This window comes from Phocoena sinus, chromosome 4 (assembly GCF_008692025.1).
Source record: "Phocoena sinus isolate mPhoSin1 chromosome 4, mPhoSin1.pri, whole genome shotgun sequence".
Classification (NCBI taxonomy): Eukaryota; Metazoa; Chordata; class Mammalia; order Artiodactyla; family Phocoenidae; genus Phocoena; species Phocoena sinus.
Window position 1 is genome coordinate 144,440,908 of NC_045766.1, and position 23,437 is coordinate 144,464,344.

General features: G+C 54.6%; 2 protein-coding genes and 1 long non-coding RNA gene across 3 annotated transcripts in view; 2 read left to right on the top strand and 1 right to left on the bottom strand.

Moving 5' to 3' along the window:
* Positions 1-17,455, bottom strand: part of TSPEAR (thrombospondin type laminin G domain and EAR repeats) — a 62,256-nt gene extending 44,801 nt beyond the window's left edge. The window contains exon 1 of the mRNA XM_032631162.1: positions 15,116-17,455. Coding sequence (XP_032487053.1) covers positions 15,116-15,200 — 85 coding nt within the window. The 5' untranslated portion in view covers positions 15,201-17,455. The remainder of the gene's footprint in view (positions 1-15,115) is intronic.
* Positions 7,434-8,098, top strand: LOC116753132 (keratin-associated protein 10-12-like). The gene is given in 4 exon segments (XM_032630628.1): positions 7,434-7,479; positions 7,482-7,716; positions 7,718-7,829; positions 7,832-8,098. Coding segments are annotated over 4 exon segments (660 nt in total).
* On the top strand, positions 9,939-22,723 carry LOC116753414. The gene is made up of 3 exons (XR_004349750.1): positions 9,939-10,796; positions 17,452-17,822; positions 20,366-22,723. It is a non-coding gene; the product is annotated as an uncharacterized LOC116753414 (long non-coding RNA).
* Positions 22,724-23,437: the final 714 nt, after the last annotated feature.

Consider the following 23,437-nt stretch of genomic DNA (forward strand, 5'->3'; position numbering starts at 1 on the left):
CCAGGGAGGGAGCGGGAGGAAGGGCCACGAGTGGGAAAGCACTGGGGCGTGGGCCAGAGTGGGGAAAGTGTCTTCACGGGAGGCCTGAAAGGAGGCCGGGGGTGCAGATGTGCATGTGAGTGGGCCGTGGCCATGGCCGTGGCCGGTGAGGCCAGCTCCCCCAAGGACGGAAGTGCCCTGGCTGTGCCCCAAGTCTGGGGGGAGTGGGCAGCGTCCTTGTGAGGCCTGTGGTTGGCCTACGAGATCTCTCAAAGCAGCTCTGGCCAGAAGCCAGGCTCCTCGTGCCCTGGAAAAGTCCCCTGGGGAGGCACCCCATGCTGGGGCCGTGAAGACCGGGGTTATTTGGTGGAGGGGCAACTGCCTTATGCTGGATGCACAGGTATGAGCCACAGGCCTGCAGCCAGGTGGACACCCGGCCAGCTTCAGACAGTCTCTGAGATGGGCCCCTCCACTGGGGGTGGGGAGGGAGGGAAACGAGACGGCCAATAAGATCCTCTTTCCTCTGGATTTCGTTGAGTTCAGTGGGTCCCCAGGGACCAGGACAATTCATTTCCAAGAATTTAGGTGAGGCTACTATTAGGTGTGCCCTGCGGGACAGTGGGACCGATGACACTGCCATAGTGACAGAAGAGTCCAGTTTGGGCCCAAGAAGAGGCAGATGGACCAGTGATAGGGAGGTCCAAGGGCTCAGAGACCCATGCAAGCGGGGATGACACGCAGTCCGGGCTCCACGCAGATCCGTGGAGAGTGGACCGATCAGTGGGTGGTGGTGGGAAAGCTGGGCTTCGGTGGGGAGAGAAGCCAGGCCCAATTCCTCCCTGAACAGGACACAGGCCATCAACTCCAGGTGGGGTGGAAAGTGGGACTTCCATGTCAGAGGGGGAAGTCGGGGGCTCTCTTTGCGACCTGGGGTTAAGGAGGATTTCTCAACACCGCACACAAACCATCAGAAAGAAGCTGGTCCGTCTGCTCACATCAAAACAAGGATTTCCGCTCAATAAAGGACACCACAGGCCATGCTGTTGTCACAGGACAGAGCAGGAAGGGGGTTTGCCGTCCTTAAAACTGGCAAGGGGTGAACACACAGAAGGAACAAGGCACCCAGGACACCAGCAAGGAAAACATAAGAACAATCCTTACCCCAAAGGCAGGCAACCTAAGAAAGAAACAACTCAAATATGATGAAAGCTAAGTCAATACAGTCAGTGTAAATTAAACAGTGACAAGGTATCACTTTTCTCCTATTACACTGGTTAAAAAAGGAAACAGGAAAAAATATAAAGATGGAGCACAGAAACAACCTAAATGTCCATCGGCAGGTGAATGGATAAAAAAGCTGTGGTACGAAAAAATATACACAATGGAGTACTACTCGGCCGTAAAAAAGGATGAAATAATGCCATTTGCAGCGACATGGATGGACCTAGAGGTCATCATGCTAAGTGAAGTCAGTCACACAGAGAAAGACAAATACCATGTGATATCACTTCTATGTGGAATCTAAAATATGACACAAATGAACTGATCTACAAAACAGAAACAGACTCAGACACAGAGAACAGACTTGTGGTTGCCAAGGGGGAGGGGGTGGGGGAGGGAGGGATTGGCAGTTTGGGGTCAGCAGATGCAAACTAGTATATATAGAATGGATAAACACCGAGGTCCTACTGTAGAGCACAGGGAACTATATCCTATATCCTGGGATAAACTGTAATGGAGAAGAATATGAAGAAGAATATGTATATGTATATAACCGACTCGCTTTGCTGTACAGCAGAAATGAACACATTGTAAATCAACTAGACTCCAATTAAAAAAAAAAAGATGGAGCACAAAGGGGCAATTGGCCCGTCCCTGTTGTGTGTTTAAATCTGCTTTTCTTCACTTGTTTTAAAGGACGTCAAGGAATGTGGAGTGAGGCAGGGCTGCTGGGCTTCGAACGGGACCTGGGCTCTCTAGGCTGGAGCGTGAGATGTCCCTGGGATATCCAGAGCCTAGAAAGCCAAAGGCCACATAGGGACCAGGCCATGGAAGCTACAGGGGAGGCATCGAAAGAGCAGGACACCGGCAATGAGCCCTAGACGTAACAGAGCCCCCTGGGCGGGCTCAGGCTGCACACATATGCACGCTTTCAAATCCACACACGTCCCCTCCCTCAATCAGCCTCCAGAGTCTGTGTTAGCCCCTGGGAACGCCTGACGTTGTCCAGTGGGCCAAGCAGGGTGTAGAGCGACGGCCGCTGCCTTTGCACCCAGCTCCCCCGGAACCCGCTGTTTCCCATGGCAGCCTCTGTGTTGACCTCTCGGAGGCTGGTCCCCCCTTTCTTGGGGGGCTGTGGGAGGGGTTGGAGATATTGCCAGGCAGACAGGAGCTGCTCCCTGAATGGGATTGCCTCACAGGGACTGGGAGAGGGACTGCTCACCCCTCATGGTGCGGTCAGCCCTGCACCGGGCCACTTTGTGGGTCAGTTTGTAACTTCCCCCCTGAATTTGCGAGAGCATCTGTGTCTGCCTGCAAGAGGGCAGCTGCCAGGGCTGCCAAGTAGGTCTCCTGAGTAAGATCCACGCGGCTGGTAAACAGCTGACGTGAATTCACTTCACATAAACAGGCAACAGGGCGTCCGGGATGCCTTAGTCAGCTGACGCAGAGAAGTCCGCACGCAGAGCAGAGCCAGTCCATCTCCCGGCCCGAGCTTGCCAGCTCCAAACCTGATCCTTCCTCACATGTTCTCCATTGGGTCCAGCAGCCGCATGGCCTCACCAGGCACGTGGACATTCAGGAGGCGAAGACAGCGCGTGCCACGCAGGCGGCAGGGCTGGCACGGGGACGAGGGGGTTTGAACGGGATGCTCATTTGCCCGCAGGGTCCCGCCCACAGAGGCATCTCCACTGATCTGAAGAGCCTCCTCCCCGTCTTCTCCTACCAGGAGCCGAGGTGGGCGAGGCGAGGATGAAGGGGCAGCCCCGACTTCAGAGACCTTTGCAATAGAAACAATGCTCACTCCCGCTGGGCACGATCATTCTTTGATCCAGCCAGCTTTCCGTGTTCCCTTATCGCACGTCCTCCAGGTGAGTGAAAACGTGAATAGCGATGAATCCGGTTGCAGTGGCCTCGGGCTGCAGAAAGTGGAAGTCCAAACACTCAGCACCCAGAGGCTCAGCTGCCCCCAAATGCTGTTGCGCGTGAGTCCCCCCGATTCTACTGTCCTTAAAACTTGTGTATGAATCAGCAGTTATGGAATCAGAGTGAAACGGGAGATCAGCTCGTTCAAAGCCTCAGATTATAGACCAGGATGGTCCGCACGGAAAGGACGTGTGGGTGCAGCTGAAGAAGAGGAAGGCGTGTGGTCCTAAGTGCTTCCACGAGAAAAGAAAAAAGGTACCAAACCGACCGTCGAGGCTTCCACTGAAGAAACTTGCACAAGAAGAGCAAGTGGAACCCCCAGTGAGGAGAAGGGAGTAGAAGGGCAGAAATCAATGTGATGGAAACAAAAGAAAAATTCATTGAAACCAAAGCTGGTTCTTCAAGAAGATCAATAAAATTGATAAACTTCTAGCCAGACTGACAGGGAAAAACAAGAAGGAACAATGTATCAGTGTCAAGAACAAAAAATGAGATATCACTAAACATTTTTCAAAAATTAAAAGGAAGCAGAAATAGACCCGGGGACATAGAGAACAGACTTGTGGCTGCCAAGGGGGAGGGGGGTGGGCAGGGTAGGGATGGAGTGGGAGTTCGGGATTAGCAGATGCAAACTGTTATATACAGGATGGATAAACGACAAGGTCCTACTGTACAGCACAGGGAACTAGATTCAATATCCTGTGATAAACCATCATGGAAAAGAATTTTAAAAACATGTATATATATGTATAACTGAATCACTTTGCTGTACAGCAGAGATTAACACAACATTGTAAATCAACTATACTTCAATAAAGTCAATTTTTAAAAAAAAAATTAAAAGGATAATGAGGAGACTCTACAAACAACATTAGGCCTATATATTCAAAACCTCAGATGAAATGGACCAACTCCTTGATAGGCACAAACTGTAACCAAGCAGGACCCTGTGGGGCCTTCCCGGGACAGAGCACCCCCATGTCCTCCACCTGCCTCTCGTTGGTAGAAAAACTTTAGCCTCCTAGGCCTTCCCTGAGTTCCAAAGAATAAATTGAATCGGAGAAGTGAGAAAACGTAGAAAATTCAGTCAAGCAAGACAGAGTAATAATAGTTTAGTCATTAAACAAAGTCAAAGAACTTTAGTTCCTCCTCGAGGGCTGTAGGTAATATCCCGAGTCACACCACTGAGTTGTTTCGCAGATACTGAAACCCCACCAGGTGGAGGAAGTTAACTGCATGCTGACCACCAGCAGGTGGACCCCAGACTGGTTGGAACCAGCAGGTTGAAGATACTGATTCCTGATTACCTCACCACCAACCAATCACGAGATAATCACACACCACAGCTCCTTCCCTCACCCTGTCTTTAGAAACCTTTCCTGAAAGCCTTTCGGGTAGCCACCCAAACTCCTTCCTTGGCGCTTGCAGTAAACACTGCACTTTCCTTCACCACAGTTCGGCATCAGTAGATTGGCTTTACTGTGCATGGGCGAGTGGACCCAAGTTTGGTTCCGTAACAAAACTACCGAAACTCATTAAAGAAGAAGCAAATAACTGGAATTTCCTATATCTATTAAGAAAACTCCAGTTTCTTAGAAATTCCTACTAAGTATTTGAAGAAGACAAAATGCCAACTCTACACCATCTCTTGTAGAAAATGGAAAAGGAGCTTGCCAACTCCCATGATGAAAACCGCGTTATCAAAGCCAAGGATGTTACAGTGAAAGAGAACTACAGACCAGTACCCTCATGCATACGGATATGAAAATCCTGAACAAGCTATTAGCTAATCAAATCCAGCAACACGCCAGAAAGACGATACATCACAGCCAAGCGGGGTTTATCTAGCAACTCAAGACTGCTTCAGTATTCAAATATCAATCAATGTGGGTACACAGCACCTCTCTATACTAGTTTCCCAATTTCCCGTGAATCTATAACTATTTCAAAATAAAAAGTTTTTAAAAATCAGTTAATGTAATTCACGACGTTAACAGACTTACAAAGAAAACAATATGATCATCTCAACAGATGCACAAAAAGCATTTCATGAAACCCAACATCCGTTCGTGATAAAACCTCTCAGCAACAGAAGAGAACTTTTAGCCTGAGAAAGCTAATCTACAGAAAGCTACAGTTAACGTGATCCTTCACGGTGGAAGACGGAAGGCGTTCCCCCTAAGTTCAGGAGTGTGTGTTGACATACATGCACCGCCTTGCTCTCTCCACCAGGGGGCATGGGGGAAGTGACACCCAGCGGCAGTGGGCACACCTAGCTCCAGGCCTTGGTTTCTAAACGCCACCATCCACTACAAGGGACCTGGGCTCCTTGGAGAAGTGCTTGACTCCAGGGATGCTGGAAGGGTCCAAGAGACAAATGAAAGAGCTCCAGTGGTCAAAATGTCAAAGATGGGTCCTTGTCCCAAACCTGAAGCAATTTGAACAAGAAAATGATGATAATATTGTAGTAGAACTCAATAAAATTAACATTCTTTAGTCCATAACTGGACAAATAAACATATTGGGGGGGGAACAACTCTTCCTTAGAGAAGAATTTTAATTAATAATTGGAGATGGGCCGTAGAAGTAGAAAATCCCATTAGCACACCGTAGTCATGCTGTAGGCATGATCCCCAGAGGGGTGCAGAAACCACAGGGCAAATGTTTCAGCAGAAGGAGGATAACCGCAAAGTCTCAAAGAATCTGCCCCAGACGTTTATTAATTACAAAGGGAGAAACAGTCACATCTCCAGTGATTAGACATAACACCACCAAGTAACCCCTGCTTCACTGGACACATTAGTTCCGTGGATTCTTCCCCTAAACCTAACAGTCCGAGTCCAATCATAAGAAAATGTCAGACAAACCCAACTTGAGGGACAGCCCACAACACACCTGATCACTGCTCTTCAAAAGTGTCACAGTCACCAAGGACAAGGAAACTGTGAACAATTGTCCCAGACTAGAGCCAACTAAGGAGATCTGATGAATGCACCGTGGGGTCCTGGAACAGAGAGAGGACACTCCTGGGAAGCTGGTGAATCCGAAAAGTCTGTCCTTAGGGAACAGTAATGTCCCAATGCTGGTTTCTAAGACTTGGTAATTGATCTACAGTTCTGTGCGACGCTATCACTAGAGAAACCTGGGAGACGGGCATACGTGAATTCTCTGTACTCCTTTTATGATTATTCCATAAAATAAACTAAAAAAAGAATCAACCCATGAGCTCAAACCACGCCTGGACTGACAGAAATTTTGGGTGTGCTCCAAACCTGTCAGGCCACCTGCTGCCTGCACCCCGCCCTTCACTACTGTCCCTGAGAAAGAAGAAAGTCGACACCTGCTCAGCTTTTCCTTCCATCCCAGACTCTGGCCAAGTGTCAGCCTCAGAGCAGGGACAGCACTCACGAGGGGCTGAATTGTGTCGCAATGGGATGCCGCGGCCTCAGCCCCCAGCACCTGTGAATCTGACCTTATTTGGAAATAGGGTCTTTGCAGATACAATCAAGATAAAATGAGGTCTTGGGGGTGGCCCCTAATCCAACCTGATTGGTGTCCCTACGAAAGGGGGAAATTTGGACGCAGACAGGCACACACGGAAAAAGCCCTGTGAAGGTGAAGGTAGAGATCAGGGTGGTGCTTCTACAAGCCAAGAAGCTCCAAGAATTACGGGAAAAGCCCCAGAAGCTAGGAGACAGCCTGGGGCAGACTCTCCCCCGACAGCCTTGGAAGAAAACAGCCCTTCCGGCACCTTGACCTCAGACGTCGGACATCCAGACTATGAGATACGTTTCTGTCGTGTGAGCCGACCCATCTGCTGTGCTGTTACTGCTGCCTACAAAGCATGACTCACGTTATCTTTATTTAGAAGCCAAATACACCTCTCCCTAACCTTCCAACCACAGAGGCACATGACCTCATTCAGCCAGCTGGGCGACCCCAGCAGCGCTCACCCTGACCAGGGGCCAGGACCCAGTGCCCACAGACACCGGCCCCGACTTGCAACACCGCCTAAAATGGCAAGGTGACTTACACTCCACCCTGGGGTTTCTTTCTAGGACAAGAACGAGTAAAGGCATCCCAAGCCAATCTCAAGAGTTTTGTGAGCTGAGCAATGACTCCTGGAACAACAAAGCTGCCGCTCTTTCTGTGGACCTGCTCTCAACAGCAACCAGGAAGGGAGGGTGTGGAGCCTCCCCAGGACAGCACACACACCCAGGAGGGGGTGAAGCCGACAGCCGAGCACATCACACACACACTCACACACACACACACACACTCACACCCTCCTTCAGCCCCCCTACCCCACCATGGCCGCATCCACCCTGTCCGTCTGCTCCAGCGCCCTGAGCTACGGCAGCGGCTCTGCCTGCCTGGTCCCTGTGACTCCTGCACCGGCTCCTGCTGGCAGGTGGACGACGGCCCAGAGAGCTGCTGCGAGCCCCCCTGCCGCGCCCCCAGCGGCTGCGCCCCAGCCCCCTGCCTGACCCTCGTCTGCTCCCCGGTGAGCTGCGTGCCCAGCCCCTGCTGCCAACCAGCCTGCACCGGCCCCTGCATGGCCTCGTGCCGCCGGCAGTCTAGCTGCCAGACCCCGCCGCACCTGCTCCCCCTGCCAGCAGGCCTGCCGTGTGCCCGTCTGCCGCACACCTGTTTGCTGCGAGCCCGTCTGTTACACACCTGCGTGCTGCGAGCCCGTGTGCTGTGAGGCCCCCCCTGCTCAGCCCCCTCATGCTGCCAGCCCACCCCCTGCCCCTCGTCCTGCCGCAGACCCTCCTCCTCCACGTACCTGCTCTGCCGTCCGCGTGCTGCACCCCTGCCTCGGGCACGTCCCGCAGCTGACTGGCACGTCCCCCCAGGGCCTGCCAGGTGCTGTGGGCCACCCCCACCTCTGCCATTGCCAGCCACCAGCCACCCTCAGGATTTAACCCAGCACAAGCTGTGGTCTACACCTTTACATGAATGTGAGCTGACCTAGGACCCCAACAAGCAGGGCTTAGCCCATCCGTAGCCTCCAGATCAGGCCCAGATGAACCTGAGACAGCCCTCCCCTATTACTGCGGGTCCCCAGGTTTCTCCTGAAAGCCATGGACACCGCTCTCCCCCTAGTCTTTGGGGGCCTTGCTCTGCTCCGTCTCTGCCCCTCCTGCTGCTGTGTGGCCTCCCCTCCCCTCACAGGGTCTCGAGCTAAGTGGATAAACTCGCAGTCCCCCGCAGCTGGCTGTATGTTTCATCGCTTCAGGCCCTCCGGGCTGATGTAAATAACTCCGGCCTCAGCAGCCTTGGAGCCAAGCCATGCCCCGGGAGCATCTCCAAGGGTGTTGAGCTGGGAGGCCCACCCAGTCGGCCCCAAGGCCCTCGACTCCTGCGTCTGTATCTCTGGGCAGCTCTGGGTGGCTGTGCTGTGTGTCCGAGATTGTGGTGGCCAACGCCACCTGGCCAGCGGCCCCCTGCCCCCGGCCTGGCTCTCCCTGGTCAGCCTGAGGACGCGCAGAAGGCGGGGCCCCGCTGGCTCCTGGCCTCCTGGGACGCAGCTGGAGTGGAGCATTCTTGCTGACCACCAGCTGCGCCTGTCCCTCCAGCCCCCCTCGAACTGTGAGCTTCATTCAATCTTCAAATGTCCCAACCTGCCTTGTCTGTGCCACATAGACTAGTGACGACGCCCCCTCCCCAGCCCCGGCTCCCGGCTGGGTGGGGAAGCGGCCAGCAGGTAGGTGACTTCCAAGGCCCACACTCTGGGGCCTGAGGGCGACCCTTGGGGCCGGTCTGGATGGGGCCCCCATGTTTCCCGGAGCCCCAAGCTTCACATGGCCAACCCTCATTCCTAACCAGCCTTCCCTCCACCTCCACCCTCCCCCCAGTGCCACCTCTAGCTCTTAACCCTACCCTGCTATTGACGTGACACCTCCCTCCCTCCCAGGAGGCCATGAAATCCAGCAAGACGTTCCCCAAAACGAGGGGGGCCAACAGTGAATGCCCCTTAGAGCAGGTCTGAGCAATCACCTGACCCTCCGGTGGTCTCCCCTGGAGAGCTGGGTCCAGACTCCCTGGGTGGCTTCTCCAGTGCCACTATTCCCCAAAAGGGGGTCCTCAGGGAATCTGTCGGTGGAACTAGGGCCCTCCTGCAACTAGAACTGGGTGGTGGAAATGGGTACAGACAGACTAGCACCCTACGGCCCTCCTCCTACATTCTGGGGTTGTGGAGGGAGGTGGGAGTCCTGAACCCAGCCTCCCCTGGGGCCCCGCCCCTCCCCACCACTCTCTAGGGGACCCTGCCCCTGCGTCCTGGGAACCCTCGTATGGAGGAAAAGGTGTGAGAAATCAATTCCCCCAGCTATTACAGGGGCCAGAAAATTCACTGGGGCTCTGCCCACCAGGGCCTCTTCTATGCCTTTAGCAGCCTCCCTCTGGCCAACCCCACCAGCAACCCCATCCCAGAGACCAGTGAACTGTGGGGCCCCGGCTTCCTGTACGCCTTGACTCCTCTGCCAGCTAGTGAAACCCACAAGCCCTTCTCAGAAACACGAGTTTAACTGCAGAAAATACAATACTCCAGATTTCAGGGGGAGCCCATTAGCATTACCAATTACCAAAAATAAAATAAAATAAACAATTTTAATGGTATAGTGAGGTGTGGGCTTTTTTATTAAGGCATTAACAAGAGGAGCGGCGGGCCTCGGGCGGATGGGGACAGAACGTTTGTGCATATTTTTGCGGGGCCGGAGGATGCCCGTGGCGCAGCTGGTGACAGTTCCGGGTGTGGCCAAAAGCAGGCACGCCCCTCACTGGGAGCTGCTGCGTCGGGGTTAGTTATGGAGACGAAGGTGCGGCGCGTCCTGCCCAAGTTCACGGCCACTGAATTGCAGCCCCCGACCCTGGATGGAGCCAGCTGCGTCGGGGACAGAGCGTACGCGGACGGCGGCGGCGGCCAGTCGCCAACGACGGGTGACCCTTCCCTGGGGCGCCCCAAGCTCAGCGCTCGACCCGCCCCCAGACGCGCGACACGCAGAGCGAGGCATCCCGGGGAGAGCTGTTCACCAGCGCAGGGGTCCCCGGAGCGCCCACTTGAGCTCCGTCCCCATGCGGCGGCACCCGAGCCCGGCCACCGATGACCCCGAGAGCCCCAGCCCGGAGCCACCGTACCGCCCGCCTGCGCCACGTGGAGCTGCCGAGCCGCCGCGCCCGCGGCCTGGAAGAGTTTCCCGTCTCCCTCGGTTACCCGCTGCAGCAACCGCGGAAACGCGCGGGGCCAGAAAGACAACCGAATTTCACCACCTGGGTAGATGTCCTCCGGCTTCTTCCCAGCGGCGAGCGGGCGCGCACACGCACTCACACTAATACACGTGTTCACGCACCCGTGCACACTCACATATCCACGCGCGCGCGCGCACACCCCGCCTTCCCCTCGGCGTAGGAAGACACCCCACCCGGTCCACGCGCTCCCCTAGGTCCCGCCAGGCCGGCAGGGGCGACAGCGAGGCCCGTGCTGTGGCCCCAACACCGCCCCGCCCAGAGGTGGGCAGCTCCCGCCTTCGGGGTCACCTCCCTTCCCCCTTCCATCACCCGAGGCCCTACCGGGGGCGGAGGGGGCGCTCTCCGGGCTGCAATCCGACCGTGGGGTCACCGTGGAGGCGGGGTGGACATCCTCCTTTTCCTCTCGCACCTCCCAGCGGCGGGTAAGTACCCCCTGGCAGTGCCAGAGATGCTCACTAGAGTGGATTCGCCGGAGACTCCCACAAAGTCCCCAAAGCGCCATGCCCCGACCTGGGGGTGATATGAAAATGAGCCACTAACACAGGGCGCTCCAGCCCCTCCGAGGACCCAGACCCGCGGGAAGGAACCGGCTTTCAGGCTTTCTGCTCGGGGCTGGGGGTGGGGTCACGTGGGGGCGTTAGCGTGAGCATGGCTGCTGGGTGATGAGGGGTCTCCGAGAGGCTCGGGGAGCCCCCAGCCCCCGGCCCGGACCCTCCTAAAGGCAGAGATGTGTGGTTGGGACGCCGAGGGTGACAGCCAGGGGCCACGTCCCCGTCGCTCCCCAGACTCTCAAGATGGGGAGACAAGTGTGGGTGCCCTCCCATCCCCACCCCACACAGACGTAGAGGTCCCTGTAAGCCCAGAGCTCAGAATCCACCTGGGGTGGGGGGGGAAGAGGAGGATTGCGGGGGAGGGGGGAGGGAGAGATGGGGGAGTCCGGCTGGAAACAGAGCCCAGACCCCGAAGTGTGCGTTGGTGGCTTCCTAGATTTTATCCTGGAAAAAGACCTCCTGGAAATCTATGATTTACTCTTAAAAATCAAAACCAAAGAATCAGCATATAGTGTATGAGTTTGCATTATAAAAATGAATATTCTTGGGCTTCCCTGGTGGCGCAGTGGTTGAGAGTCCACCTGCCGATGCAGGGGGCGTGGGTTCGTGCCCCAGTCCGGGAAGATCCCACATGCTGCTGAGCGACTGGGCCCGTGAGCCATGGCCGCTGAGCCTGCACGTCCGGAGCCTGTGCTCCGCAATGGGAGAGGCCGCAACAGTGAGAGGCCCGCGTACCGCAAAAAAAACAAACAAAAAGAAGAATATTCTTGGTTTCCTAATTAATGTGCAGACAAACAACGCCCTGGTTTAACGGTTGAGAATTCTTTAAAAGGAAATGGGCGTCAGGCTGACAGTGTGTCTCCAGTTGCCAGCCACACCCCAGCCCTGCAAAACTGTCAAGCAGGCCACGTGGGCCTTTCAGCCTCGGTCCCCACGTGACCCGCCACTTGGCGGCCTCTCCTTCCTGTGGCCCACGCAGAGTGGCTCCAGGGGCCACCTGGGGTGTAGAGCTCAGATGAAGCTGGTGTTGAATGGGGCGTCGGCCTGGGGCTGGGGCGGCTGGGACGCAGCCTCGGGGGCCCCCAGCACCCGAGGGCGGGGTGGGAAGCCACACGCATGTGGACAAAGGACAGCTGACTGGGAATCTAGCAGCAGCTTCCTAACTGCAAACTGCTCCTCTGCTTTGCTCACGGCCCTGCTGGCGGCTGCTTGAGCCCAGAAGGGGGCGTCGTGCCCACACAGGACTCCCAGGAACTGGCGTGCGGACCTCGCCAGGTGGCCAGGATTCCCCAGCTCCCTGGGCAGCACTGCCCTTCCTGCAGCGTTTCCATTAACAGAGCCCAAAGGACAGGGCTGAAGAATTCCTGGGAGCCGCCAGCAAGGGAGGAGAAGGGCTTCCTCCCCCGCCCAACCCCATGCCCCTCATTGGACCACCTGCCTGCAGCCTTCACACCCCAACTAGCTTTTGTAATGCAAATCTGTGCCCCTCATTTCCTGGGCACTTCCTCTCGCTCCAGGGATGCACCCCACCCCAGACCCCAGGTCTGACCACCCACCCGCCCCAGGATCCCCCACACCTGCCGAGAGCCTTGCCCACGCACCGACCGGGCTGCAGTGTAACAGTGCAGGCGCAGTGCCTTCCTTGCAGGGGCGTCGAGCAGGTGAAGGAAGGAAGGAGGTGCCGAGGGTGCTATGTTCGCTAGGTTCCCACGCCTCAGCACGGCCCTGAGCCCCGGGTGAGGAGCCGCCTCTGACTTTCCCGGGGTGACAGAGGACACTGTTCTGACACCCCACGGCAGGTCACCCCACTCCAAGCGCCCACCCCCTGCACCCCGCCAGTGACCCAGCCTTGGGGTCCAGCTGCCCCCGCTACGGCTTCCACAGAACCCCTCCGCCTTGGCCTCCCGCCCACGTGGAGACAATGCTGGGTCGGGACAGGCTGAGTCGGGGGTGGACGGCAGGCTCTCTGGCCACAGCGGCTCGTCACTCCCTGACCAAGAGCCCAGGTCTAGAATTCAGGCCACCAAGCTGTCCCCTGGCAGGAAACCCCCAGCCACTTTCCTGGCACCACGCACATCACGCCCCCCAGAGTCGTGGACTTTGTGTGGGAGCTGAAGGTCTTCCACTCCTGGCTCAGCCTCTGTCCCAGGGCAGCTGGCCCGGCTGGCTGGAGCAGCGGGGGGGTCCGAGTATCAGAAGACCCAGGCTGGCTCTGGGGTCAGCGAGGCCCCAGGATCCTGCCTGCCACAGTCACCCCAGGGGAACCCGCTCCACACAGCCGCTGCGCCCCGGAGCCCCAGCCTCTCTGCTGCAGACCCTCCTCACCCTCCCGCCCTGAGGCTGGCCCAGCAGCTGCGGCTGGTTTCCCAGCCTGCGCCTCCCACCTGCCCCCCGCAGCCTCTTCGTGCTGACAGCCTGCCAGGGTCAGCTGAGGCTCTCTGAGACTTGACCCATCCTCAGATGCCCCTTTGCAGAAGGGCCAGCCCCAGGCCCCAGCCCTTATCAGAGGGTCTGCACCAGACCCGGGGCAGAGATGTAACCTCAACTTCCTCAGCGGCAAAACTGTCCCCACCACCTTCTGTAGGGGGCTGCTGTCTCATAGTCACAGACTCAGATGGGCTTGGGGAAGGGGGACAGGACTTCAAAACCCGAGGTCGTCACAGCCAAGGTCCAGGCACTTCACACACAGCACCGCAGACCCAGGAGCAGGGGCTAAGGGAAAGTGAAATCCAAACCCGCACAAACCCTACGGTGTAACCTCCTGTGCTTTTCAAAACCAAATGCGATCAAAGTGACCTCTAACTATTTGAGTCCTGACTAGCCGCTATCAAGGGTCTTGGGAGCTTCCAAATTTAGTTCAATATTATTTACTTGGCTTTTATCTTTTCCCCCTGGTTGTCGGTATTTATAACTGGGTCATCTTTTAACTATTTGCAACATCCTTTCAGGGGAGAGGGGGCGGGCTTTATAAATAACCTTTATTATTACTATGCAAGGTGATTCTGTTCCCGGTGCTGAAGGGAACATGAAGATACACGTCTGTGACTCACCCCACCTGGGAGATGCTGAGTGCTCAGGACGACGCAGGTCGGGTGCTGCGCCCCAGACCCCGTGTGCGGGTCTGTCCTCCATGCTCAAAGCCGGGTGGGGGGCGGCGGTGTTTCAGGGCTACCGGTGGCCTTGGCTTCTGTGTGGCTTGCACATCACGCATCCCAAGGCTGTGACCGCAGCAGGTGCAGGGGCCTCGGGGGCCCTGGTATTCCTTCCCAGCACACACCCGGGGGTTGCTCCCCTCCACCCGCACGCCCTGGCTGTTCCCTGGGGGGGCTGGGGATTTTTATGGACCCCCCCCTTCCGGTGTGAACACAGGTCAGCGTTCCAAACTTGGGTCATCATGGGCCATCTCCTGATCACATCATTGGGAACCGAGTGCCATCAGAGCAAAGAGCCATAACACGCGGGGACCTGGGAGGATTCCCGGAGCCCAGAATGAGATATTTGCAAATAAACCGGGGGCCACGCACAAACCCATCTCAGCGCCACCACCCTCGGCGAGGCCCGCACGCCCCTCGCTCACTCCCATCCCGGCGCTCAGCTTCTAGCTTCCGGGTCTCATTTCCCCGTTACTCTGTGTCAGCGTTAGGTGGGATAAAGTCTCTTGGTAGAGGCATGGTGTCGTGGTCACTGGCAGGTCACCTCGGCCTTTCTAAGGAGAAGGGGCGGGATCTCCCCTCCCACTCCGCTCTCCGCTGGAGGGGGTCCACGTGCCTGGGGCCGGCCCCACGTGCCCCTCTTCTCGCGGGACAGGACTGCCCAGCCCCAGCGGCGGGTCTGCACTGTGCCAAGTGCAGCCCTGGCTTCTCTGTCCACGGCGGGCGAGTGACCCGCCGGCCGCTGGGGCCTCATTCCTCCGGCAGGTGTAAGGCCTTCCTGGAGGCCCAGCAGGTAAGTACTGTGAAGGGCCTGGGATGGGGGAGGGTAACCCTTTGCAAGGAGTCCCCACCCTGTTGGCATTCCTCTCCTGAGCGCCCTGCTGCCCCCTTTAACCTTCTGTCCCTCCTCCTGGTCCAGCTGCCGCTGCTCCCGTGGCCACTCGGCACCGTGACCTGGACTCGGCCTGAGAAAGTGGCACCGCACGCCCGGCGCCCCTCCCGGCCCCCGCGCGCGCTCCGCCCCGTGCCCCCACTTACCCGTGCAGGGCTCCCATCGCCCGGCGCCTCGGCCCGGGGTCGCCAGGGCCAGGAGCACGACGCACAGAGTCAGCAGGACAGACATGAGGGGCCCCGGCTCCCAAGTTCCATCCAGGGGCTCCACACACGCCCGCACCGGGAGGCACCCGCTCCTCGCACGCCTGGCTCGGCCCTTCCAGGGCGGCCTCGCCCCGGCGGTCACTGCGGTGGCCACATCCCCGGGGCCTGCGCAGGGACAGCGGCGCCCGGCGGGGACGGAACTCAGGTGGTGCTGGCAGGTCGGGCTGCAGCCTCACTCTATCTCATTTACACCTGGGCTGTGGTCCTGCCCTGCAGGTGACAGCTGATAACATCTCAGCGGGGCCGAGATTAGTCATTGGCAAAGCGCATTTTTCCCAAAGGAAAGACAGAAATAGATCATCGGGAGAGCTGAGAGCAAACCAGAAAACTCCCGCTGGTGTTCCCCGGGTGCAGACCCCGCGCCCACCGCGGGCAGAGGACGGGAGCTCCGGCCACCCGCCGGGAGGAGGGAGCAGAGCCGGTGGGCGGTCCTGAGCTGGCCGTGGTCCCCACGCGGCCGCCCAGGGCTTTTATCTGGCGCCCAGCCCTCCCCAGGGCGTGTGGGTTTGTCAACCTTTGGGTTTCAGGAATTTCCCTCGGGAGGGAAGTCAGTCCTTCAGGGCAACAGCTAATGAGGAGACAGGAGCGTCCGGGGAGAGGCGTGGCCGCGAGGCGGGTGGTTCGTTTCCTTGGCGACCGGCCACTGGGCTCTGGCCTCCCCAAACCGCGGTCCGCGGGCAACGCTGCTCCAGGCCGGGTAGTTACTAAGTGTGATTATTCTTTTTTAAAACCCCTCCGCTGAGTGTGCAAGGACAGACCAGGGAGAGGGGACAGGGAGAGAACTCACAGGCCCCCAAAGGGCACCCTTTCCTCGTTTCAGAGGCAGCGTTATGGTTGTGAACCCCAAGCTGTCCCCGGGAAGCCCCAGCTCCAAGGTGTGGGCAGAGGCCGGTCAGACACAGAAGGGGCTTGTGGAGGACACAGACCCTGGGGTTAGGGCTTGGGGGGAGGGGAAGGGAGAGGGAGGGAGAGACAGAGACAGGAACAGAGAGAAAGGGGCTGTAGGCACAGAAAGCCTATGTGAAAGGCTCTTCCCGTAAAACAGCCGCTGTGACTCCAGAGATTCTTGCTGTCTGTCTCTCGGTCTGTCTGTCCACACGCAGGTGTTTTGCATCCTAGTCAGAGGGTCTCTTTTTCTGGGGTCACATGAAGAAACTCTGTGACCCCCCCACTTACACCTGCCCCCTCAGAGCGCCAGGGATCCCTGGGGGGGCCTCCCTCACCCCTGCCCCAGGGCCCCTGCCCACCTGGGTCCGGCCGGACCCACAGGGTAGGGAAGGAGACTCTGACCCCGCGGGACCCCAGGGGCTGTGAGATGCTCACACACGGTACAGATACGGACACCATTCGATGAGAGGAAGGACGTAGTCCCCCCAGAGAGGGAAGGCCTGGTCTTTGGAGAAGGGACAGGAATTTAAATTGAACAAATTGAGCTCTTCTCTTTTCTTTCGCAATTGATGAGAACTTCGGGGTCACGGTGGCCCTGGGTGGGGCAGGGCAGGTCAGAAGGACAGGTGACTTCCCACAGGATGGGCAGGTGGCCCCTCGGGCAGGGCCACCAACCCAGGCAGCGTCCCTGTGACTCCTGCTGACCTCGCCACATGACCGATAACCTCTGACCTCCAAGTCTCTTGCTGACCTTTAACTGGGTGATAAAAGTAAAATCATGTATTGTTTTTTAACAACCAGATTTGAAAAATCAAAATTATGTTACCTGGAACCCTTCCAAAAAAGCTTTCCTTCTATTACATTTGACCCAGTAATACTAGTCAGACTCCTGACGGTCAACAAGGGTCTCTAGTGAAAATTTATTCGTTTTTAAAGCTACAGAAATATGTGCCTGAAAGCAGAGAAAAGCTCAGAATTCCCTTCTCTAGACTGGTTCCCGTGTGACCTTGGACAAGTCACATGAATGCTCTGAATTGTTTCCACATCTGTAGAACGTGCCTCTTAAGCCCTGCACGGCAGGGACGTCCTGTGAGCTACGTGCTGGGTTTAGTTTACATGAAGCAGCATTTCTGCAAACGCGTCCCAGTCACACGGCTCTGAGGGACTCAGCCAGGGTAGGGGGATTCCACGTCCCTCCCCGGGGACACACAAGCGCCCAGGAGTGGAAGCCTCTGAGCCTTTGGCAACAAAGAAAGCTGCTTACAGCTTTCTATCCCAGTTTTCCCCAGGCTCATGTGCCAAGGAAATCACTTTTCCCCACGTCACAGGCACTAAAGTCACAGAGATGCGTCCCCAGAACCCACTAAGACAAATGCGTGTGAGAAGAACAGAGCACGACCCTGCCCCTACCTGTGTGGCTGTTCAGAAGCTGTGCGAACTTTTCATAGATGGGATTTCCCTCTTGGGAAGTCCCAGGAAGAGCAAGCCGGAACGCCAGCCCATCCTGGGTCCGCTAACTGCCTCCGAATGAAAGCATAGGAAACCTCCCGAGAAGGTCCCCAAACACATGCTGCCTAACTGGTGCTGACTGCCCCTCTCCACTGTGTGTCCACTTCTCTGGAGCTGTTCAGCCCGGAAGAGAGGCTTGTATGCCAACCAGAGGTGCTGCTTCCTCCAGGAAAACGGGGAGAAGTGACAGGTAAAAGAGAAATTTGAAATGGTAACTTTGGGTTACAAAAACATATCACCTAATCCCCTGGTCTTTCTATTAAACTAACCTGTCACTTATGCAGACTGTGGAACCTCCGTGGTTTTTAGTCATTTAAAGGCACAAACACTCCTCTGAAATCTGCCATAATTTGGTATTTAATGACCATTGTCCTAAGGACGTTTGGAAATGTCTCTGGGGAACAGAAGAGAACACTTGGCACGTGACAGTGAGTCTCGATGGACTTGGGAGGACCCAGCGAGCTTGGACAGTGAGGATAGCCGACCCCAGGCTAACTGCTCCTGGGCCAGGCCCCCTCCCAGGGCTGGGCTCCCACCTGGCACCCAGCCGTGCTCCCGTCAATCGCTGACTCCCCTGGCGAGGAGCACATGACACCCACTGTCTCCAGGAAATGCAGGCTAGAATTCCATTTTGAGAGTGATCTAATAAGGGAGGTCTCATCAGGTTATTGAGTAAGAGGATAGAGCTTGCTTTTCTTATCACAAGAAGCTTCTTTAGATTACTAGGGCTAGTAACCCTTTGTCTGCTAAGGGGTTAACTGCAAATATTTTCTCCCTGTCACTTCTTTTTTTTTTTTTTGCGGTACTCGGGCCTCTCACTGCTGTGGCCTCTCCCGTTACGGAGCACAGGCTCCAGACGTGCAGGCTCAGCGGCCATGGCTCACGGGCCCAGCCGCTCCGCGGCATGTGGGATCTTCCCGGACCGGGGCACGAACCCGTGTCCCCTGCATTGGCAGGCGGACTCTCAACCACTGCGCCACCTGGGAAGCCCTGGCATGTCACTTCTTTTTTGACGCTTTGGTTTAAATGCACTTTTTTTGATACTTTTCGATGCTTTTGTCTTTTGCCAGGTACTTCTTAAATTTTTTATTTAATCAGCAACAGTTTCCTTAAGACTTGTGGGTCTTGAAGGACTTTCGAATTTTCTGCTGTTGTATTTGTGTAACTCTCTATTCCTTCTGGAGTGTGGTCTTGAATATTTGGGATGCAGTGAGTTGGACTCTATTTCCAGAAAGCTGCTATACACGCACATTTCATTAAACACCTCTCCTTTCCCACCACCTTGAAATGTCACATTTATGGTGGATTCCGCTTCTACGTATACTTGGATCCATTCCACTAATCTCTGTTCTACTAACCTCTGTCTCTTTTCTTTCCCAGCATATTATTTTGACAACAGCATTTATAATAAGTGTTCATACAGACAGATAAAGGATATATGCACTAGTTTTCACTTTTCAAGAATGTATTAGCAATTCTCACGTATTGTCCCATATGACCTTAAAAACGATTGGTTCTCATCTCTGCCTTTCAAATGAAATTTGAACAAACGAGCAAAAAGCATTACAGGAATACCTATTGGAATGGCAATAAGTTTATAGATTAATCTCAGAATACTGGATATTTTTATGATATGAAGTCTTCCCACTCAGGGATATGTGTATCTCTCTGTTTATTCCAACCTTGAATTAAATTCATCAAAAAAATTATAGTTTTGACTATAGAGATCCTGTACTTTTTCTATAAAGTCATTCCTGTAAATATCCTATAAATTTATTTGTGATTTTATCATCATCATTAACATAATCCACTTGTCGTTGGTTATTGCTAGTATAAAGAAAATTGGGGGAATTCCCTGGCCGTCCAGTGGTTAGGACTCCGTGCTTTCACTGCCGAGGGCCCAGGTTTGATCCCTGGTCGGGGAACTAAGATCCCACAAGCTGCGTGGGACACAGCCAAAAAAATTAATTAAAAAAAAGAAAAGAAAACTGGTTCATTTTTGTACAGTTATCTTGTATCTAACAACTTTAAATTTACTAAGTGATTTTAGAATCTCTCGTTTTTCTAGACAAACATCGTCTACAAATAAAAATAATGTTGGCCCTTCTGTTTTAATATGTGTGCCAGCCTGTCTTCTTATTTTATGGCGTGAACTAGAGCCTTCAAAACAATGTTGGAGGGCTTCCCCGGTGGCGCAGTGGTTGAGAGTCCGCCTGCCGATGCAGGGCACGCGGGTTCGTGCCCCGGTCCGGGAGGATCCCACATGCCGCGGAGCGGCTGGGCCCGTGAGCCATGGCCGCTGAGCCTGCGCGTCCGGAGCCCGTGCTCCGCAACGGGAGAGGCCACAGCAGTGAGAGGCCCGCGTACCACAAAAAAAACAAAACAAAACAAAAAAAACACAATGTTGGAAACGGTGACAATGACGAGCTTTTCTCATTCCTGAGTTTCCTCTTTCCTCGTTTCCTCTTTTCCTTAGAGGAGGAAGGGCTGCTGCCGTTTCTCACATGCTTCTGCACCTCGATTGATATGATTTCACATATTTTCTATTGAATTTGTCAGTGGAATTAATCACAAGATCTCTTCCTAATGTTGAACCATCCTTACATTCCTGGGGTAAGCACACGGGGTCGTGGTGCATCCTTCTTCTAATACGCTGCCGACTCCACCCAGCGTTGCACTTGGAATGCTTGCTTTCATACTCACATCCTTCTCTTCTCCTCGCTCTCTTCCCAGACAGGCCTCTGGAGCTCAGTCTTACCGCCGGACTCAGGGGACACAGCCTGTACCTCTGTGCTGAGCATCGGGCCGTATCTGCAGCCACTCGCCTGACATCCCCACCCGCCGGCATCTCAAAGGCACTGTCCCAATGCTGCCCACTCAGAGCAGACCCCGTCCTGGGTGCAGGCCAGAAACCCAGGACTCATCCTTGGCACCTCCCTCAGGAAGTCCCATTGAGTTTACCCACAAATACTCCTGCCTCCTGCCCCCCGCACTCCTGGTCCAGCCACCCCCGTCCCACACTGCCTCTGCTCAGCCATCTCCCACGCCCTCTGGGCCTCCCGCACCTGCCAGTAGCCACCTCTGCAGACTCCAGACCTGGCCTGGCTGGTCTCCCTTCGGTGGCTCCCAGAATAAAGACAACATGCAGGGTGTGGCCTGGGGGCCGGCCCTGCCTGCCCCCCAGCTGCAGTCTCACCTGTCCACACACACGCCACGTCCAGGCTGTGCCTCTTCCTGCCCTGGGCTGTCCCAGGTGGGGCGGCTCCCCAGCACCCTCCGCCTCCCTGGCCTGATTAACTCCTGTGGGGAAGCCTCCCTGCAGGAGTTCCCTTGTTCAGGTGACCCTTTGAATAATGTCTGAAGCCCCGGCGCCCAGGCCACACCTTGTAGGGCTCAGCCTTGTATCCTGGCATTCGAAAACATGTAGTCAATGGGTGAACTTACTGTCTTGATCGTGGGGTGATACTAAGGTTCTCCCAGCTTTATAAAACTAACGGGGGTGCTTTCCCATGGTCTAGAATCCTTTGACTATGGTAAGAATTTGTTTTCTGGTGATAAACTGGGCCTCATTTGTGAAAATGTTTGAGGCTTCTTCTTCTTGCAACATTTTAAAAAACTTTTCAAGTCTACAGAAAATTTGACACAAAATGTGCTTTAATGCAGCCATTGTTAACACTTTGTCATATTTGCTTCTCTCTTATGCCTGTATGTGCCTATAGAAACTCTTTTTTCTGTTGAACCATTTGGACATAAATTGTTAACATGACCTTCACCCCAGATATTTCTGCATGTGTTTCCTAAAATAAGGACACACTCCAATGTTTCTACAATAGATTATCATACCTAAGAAAAATACCATTAATCCAATGATGACCATAGTTAAGTTCCAGATTGGGACTCTTTCAATGATGTATGTTTCAAACAAACTTACAATTTCTTTTATGTTCCGTTGTTTACTCTTTATACTTCTTCATGAGTTAATATCGATGACTTATTTGACGAGAGATCAGCGAAGCGGCCTGAGAGCTGACTGTCGTACGGGCCAGTGCGCACAAGGAATTCTGCTGCAGCTCCAGAAGCATCGAGACAGAGAAAAGATCTCTGGGCTTGGAAAGCGTGCGAAACGATGGAGTAACCTGAATCCTCTTCTCATCCTTCAGCTGTGGAAGAGGAACTTCACAGAAGAACTGGAATGAGCCGTGTAGTAGAGATCCTCGTTCTGCCTTGGGATTAAAGGTGTTTATAGGGGGGTCAATGCCGTCTTTTCTTTGCCCTTAAAAGTTTCACTCTATAACAACTACCTTACCCATAAAACATCACTCATTTTCATTGTATAAAAATATAATTAAGCAAACAAGGGGAAAGGGTGTCTCTAATTCTAGACATCACCTTTAAAATTTTAGTCTAGAACTTTCCATAAGCCTCTATGTAAATATATAGCTGATGCCGCTTTACAATGTGATATTACATCACACATCTCTGCCTAGACAGAGGCAACGTAGAACGGTGGTTCAAACCCAGACCCTTAAGCCAGAATTCCTGGCTTTGAATGCTGGCTCTGTTAATTATTAGCTGTGCAGATCCTAGGCAGATAACTTAACTTCTCTGTGCCTCTGTTAATTCCTGGGTGAGATGGGCATAATGACAGCCCCCGCCTCGCCAGTTTGTTGGGAGGGTTACATGAGGTGGTACATACAGTAAGCGCTTAGAATAGCCCCTGAAGTACTGGGAGCACGAGACACAGAGCCACTGCTGCTTCCGTTGTTCACTTATTGTACTGTGAACAACTTCCCAATAAATACACACCAGTCTTGTCATTCTAACGGCTGCTCCCTGATTCTCCGTGATGACACTCCTGCTGGTTAAATAAGGAGAGTTGCATCACATGGCATTTTAAAACATATGCCTTGAACGGTACATAGATTCTGGAATTAGGAATTAGAATTGAATGCTTGATAACAAACTGTCAGGAGACACTTCTCCCTGGGTCTCTGGCTTACTTTTTTTTTTTTTTTTTTTTTTTTTGCGGTACGCGGGCCTCTCACTGTTGTGGCCTCTCCTGTTGCAGAGCACAGGCTCCAGACACGCAGGCTCAGCGGCCATGGCTCACGGGCCCAGCCGCTCCGCGGCATGTGGGATCTTCCCGGACCGGGGCACGAACCCGTGTCCCCTGCATCGGCAGGCGGACTCTCAACCACTGCGCCACCAGGGAAGCTCCTCTGGCTTATCTTATTTCTGCTTATCTTGTGAGCCTCATGGGCACCAAGGATCCTTAGTTCTGAAATACCTTTTCAAGGGTATTTGTAGATGGAATGGCCTGAAATTCAGAGACAGTGTCTGTCTTGGGAGCAATTAGCCAACATGCTTACTGTTCGGTAGATTAGAGACAGTGTCCCCTCCAGAGACAAAGGTTCATGCTTGCTGCCTGTTATGGGCTGAGTTGTGTCTCCCTAAAATTCACGGGTTGAAATCCCAACCCCCGCACCTTGGAATGTGAGGTGTCCTTGCAGATGTCATTGGTTAAGCTGGAGTCATTCTAGAACAGGGGCTCCCTAATCCAATATGACTGTGCCCTTATATAAAGGGGACATTTGGACACAGACGTACACACAGAGAGATGCCACGTGAAGATGAAGAGATCGGGGCGATGCTCCTACAAGCCAAGGGACACTAAGCGTGGCCAGCAAAGCCCCGGAAGCTAAGGGACAGCCTGGAACAGATTCTCTTCATGACCCTCAGAAGGAAGCGACAGTGGCGACACCCTGATGTCAGGCCTCTGGCCTCCGAAACAGTGAAACAGTAAAT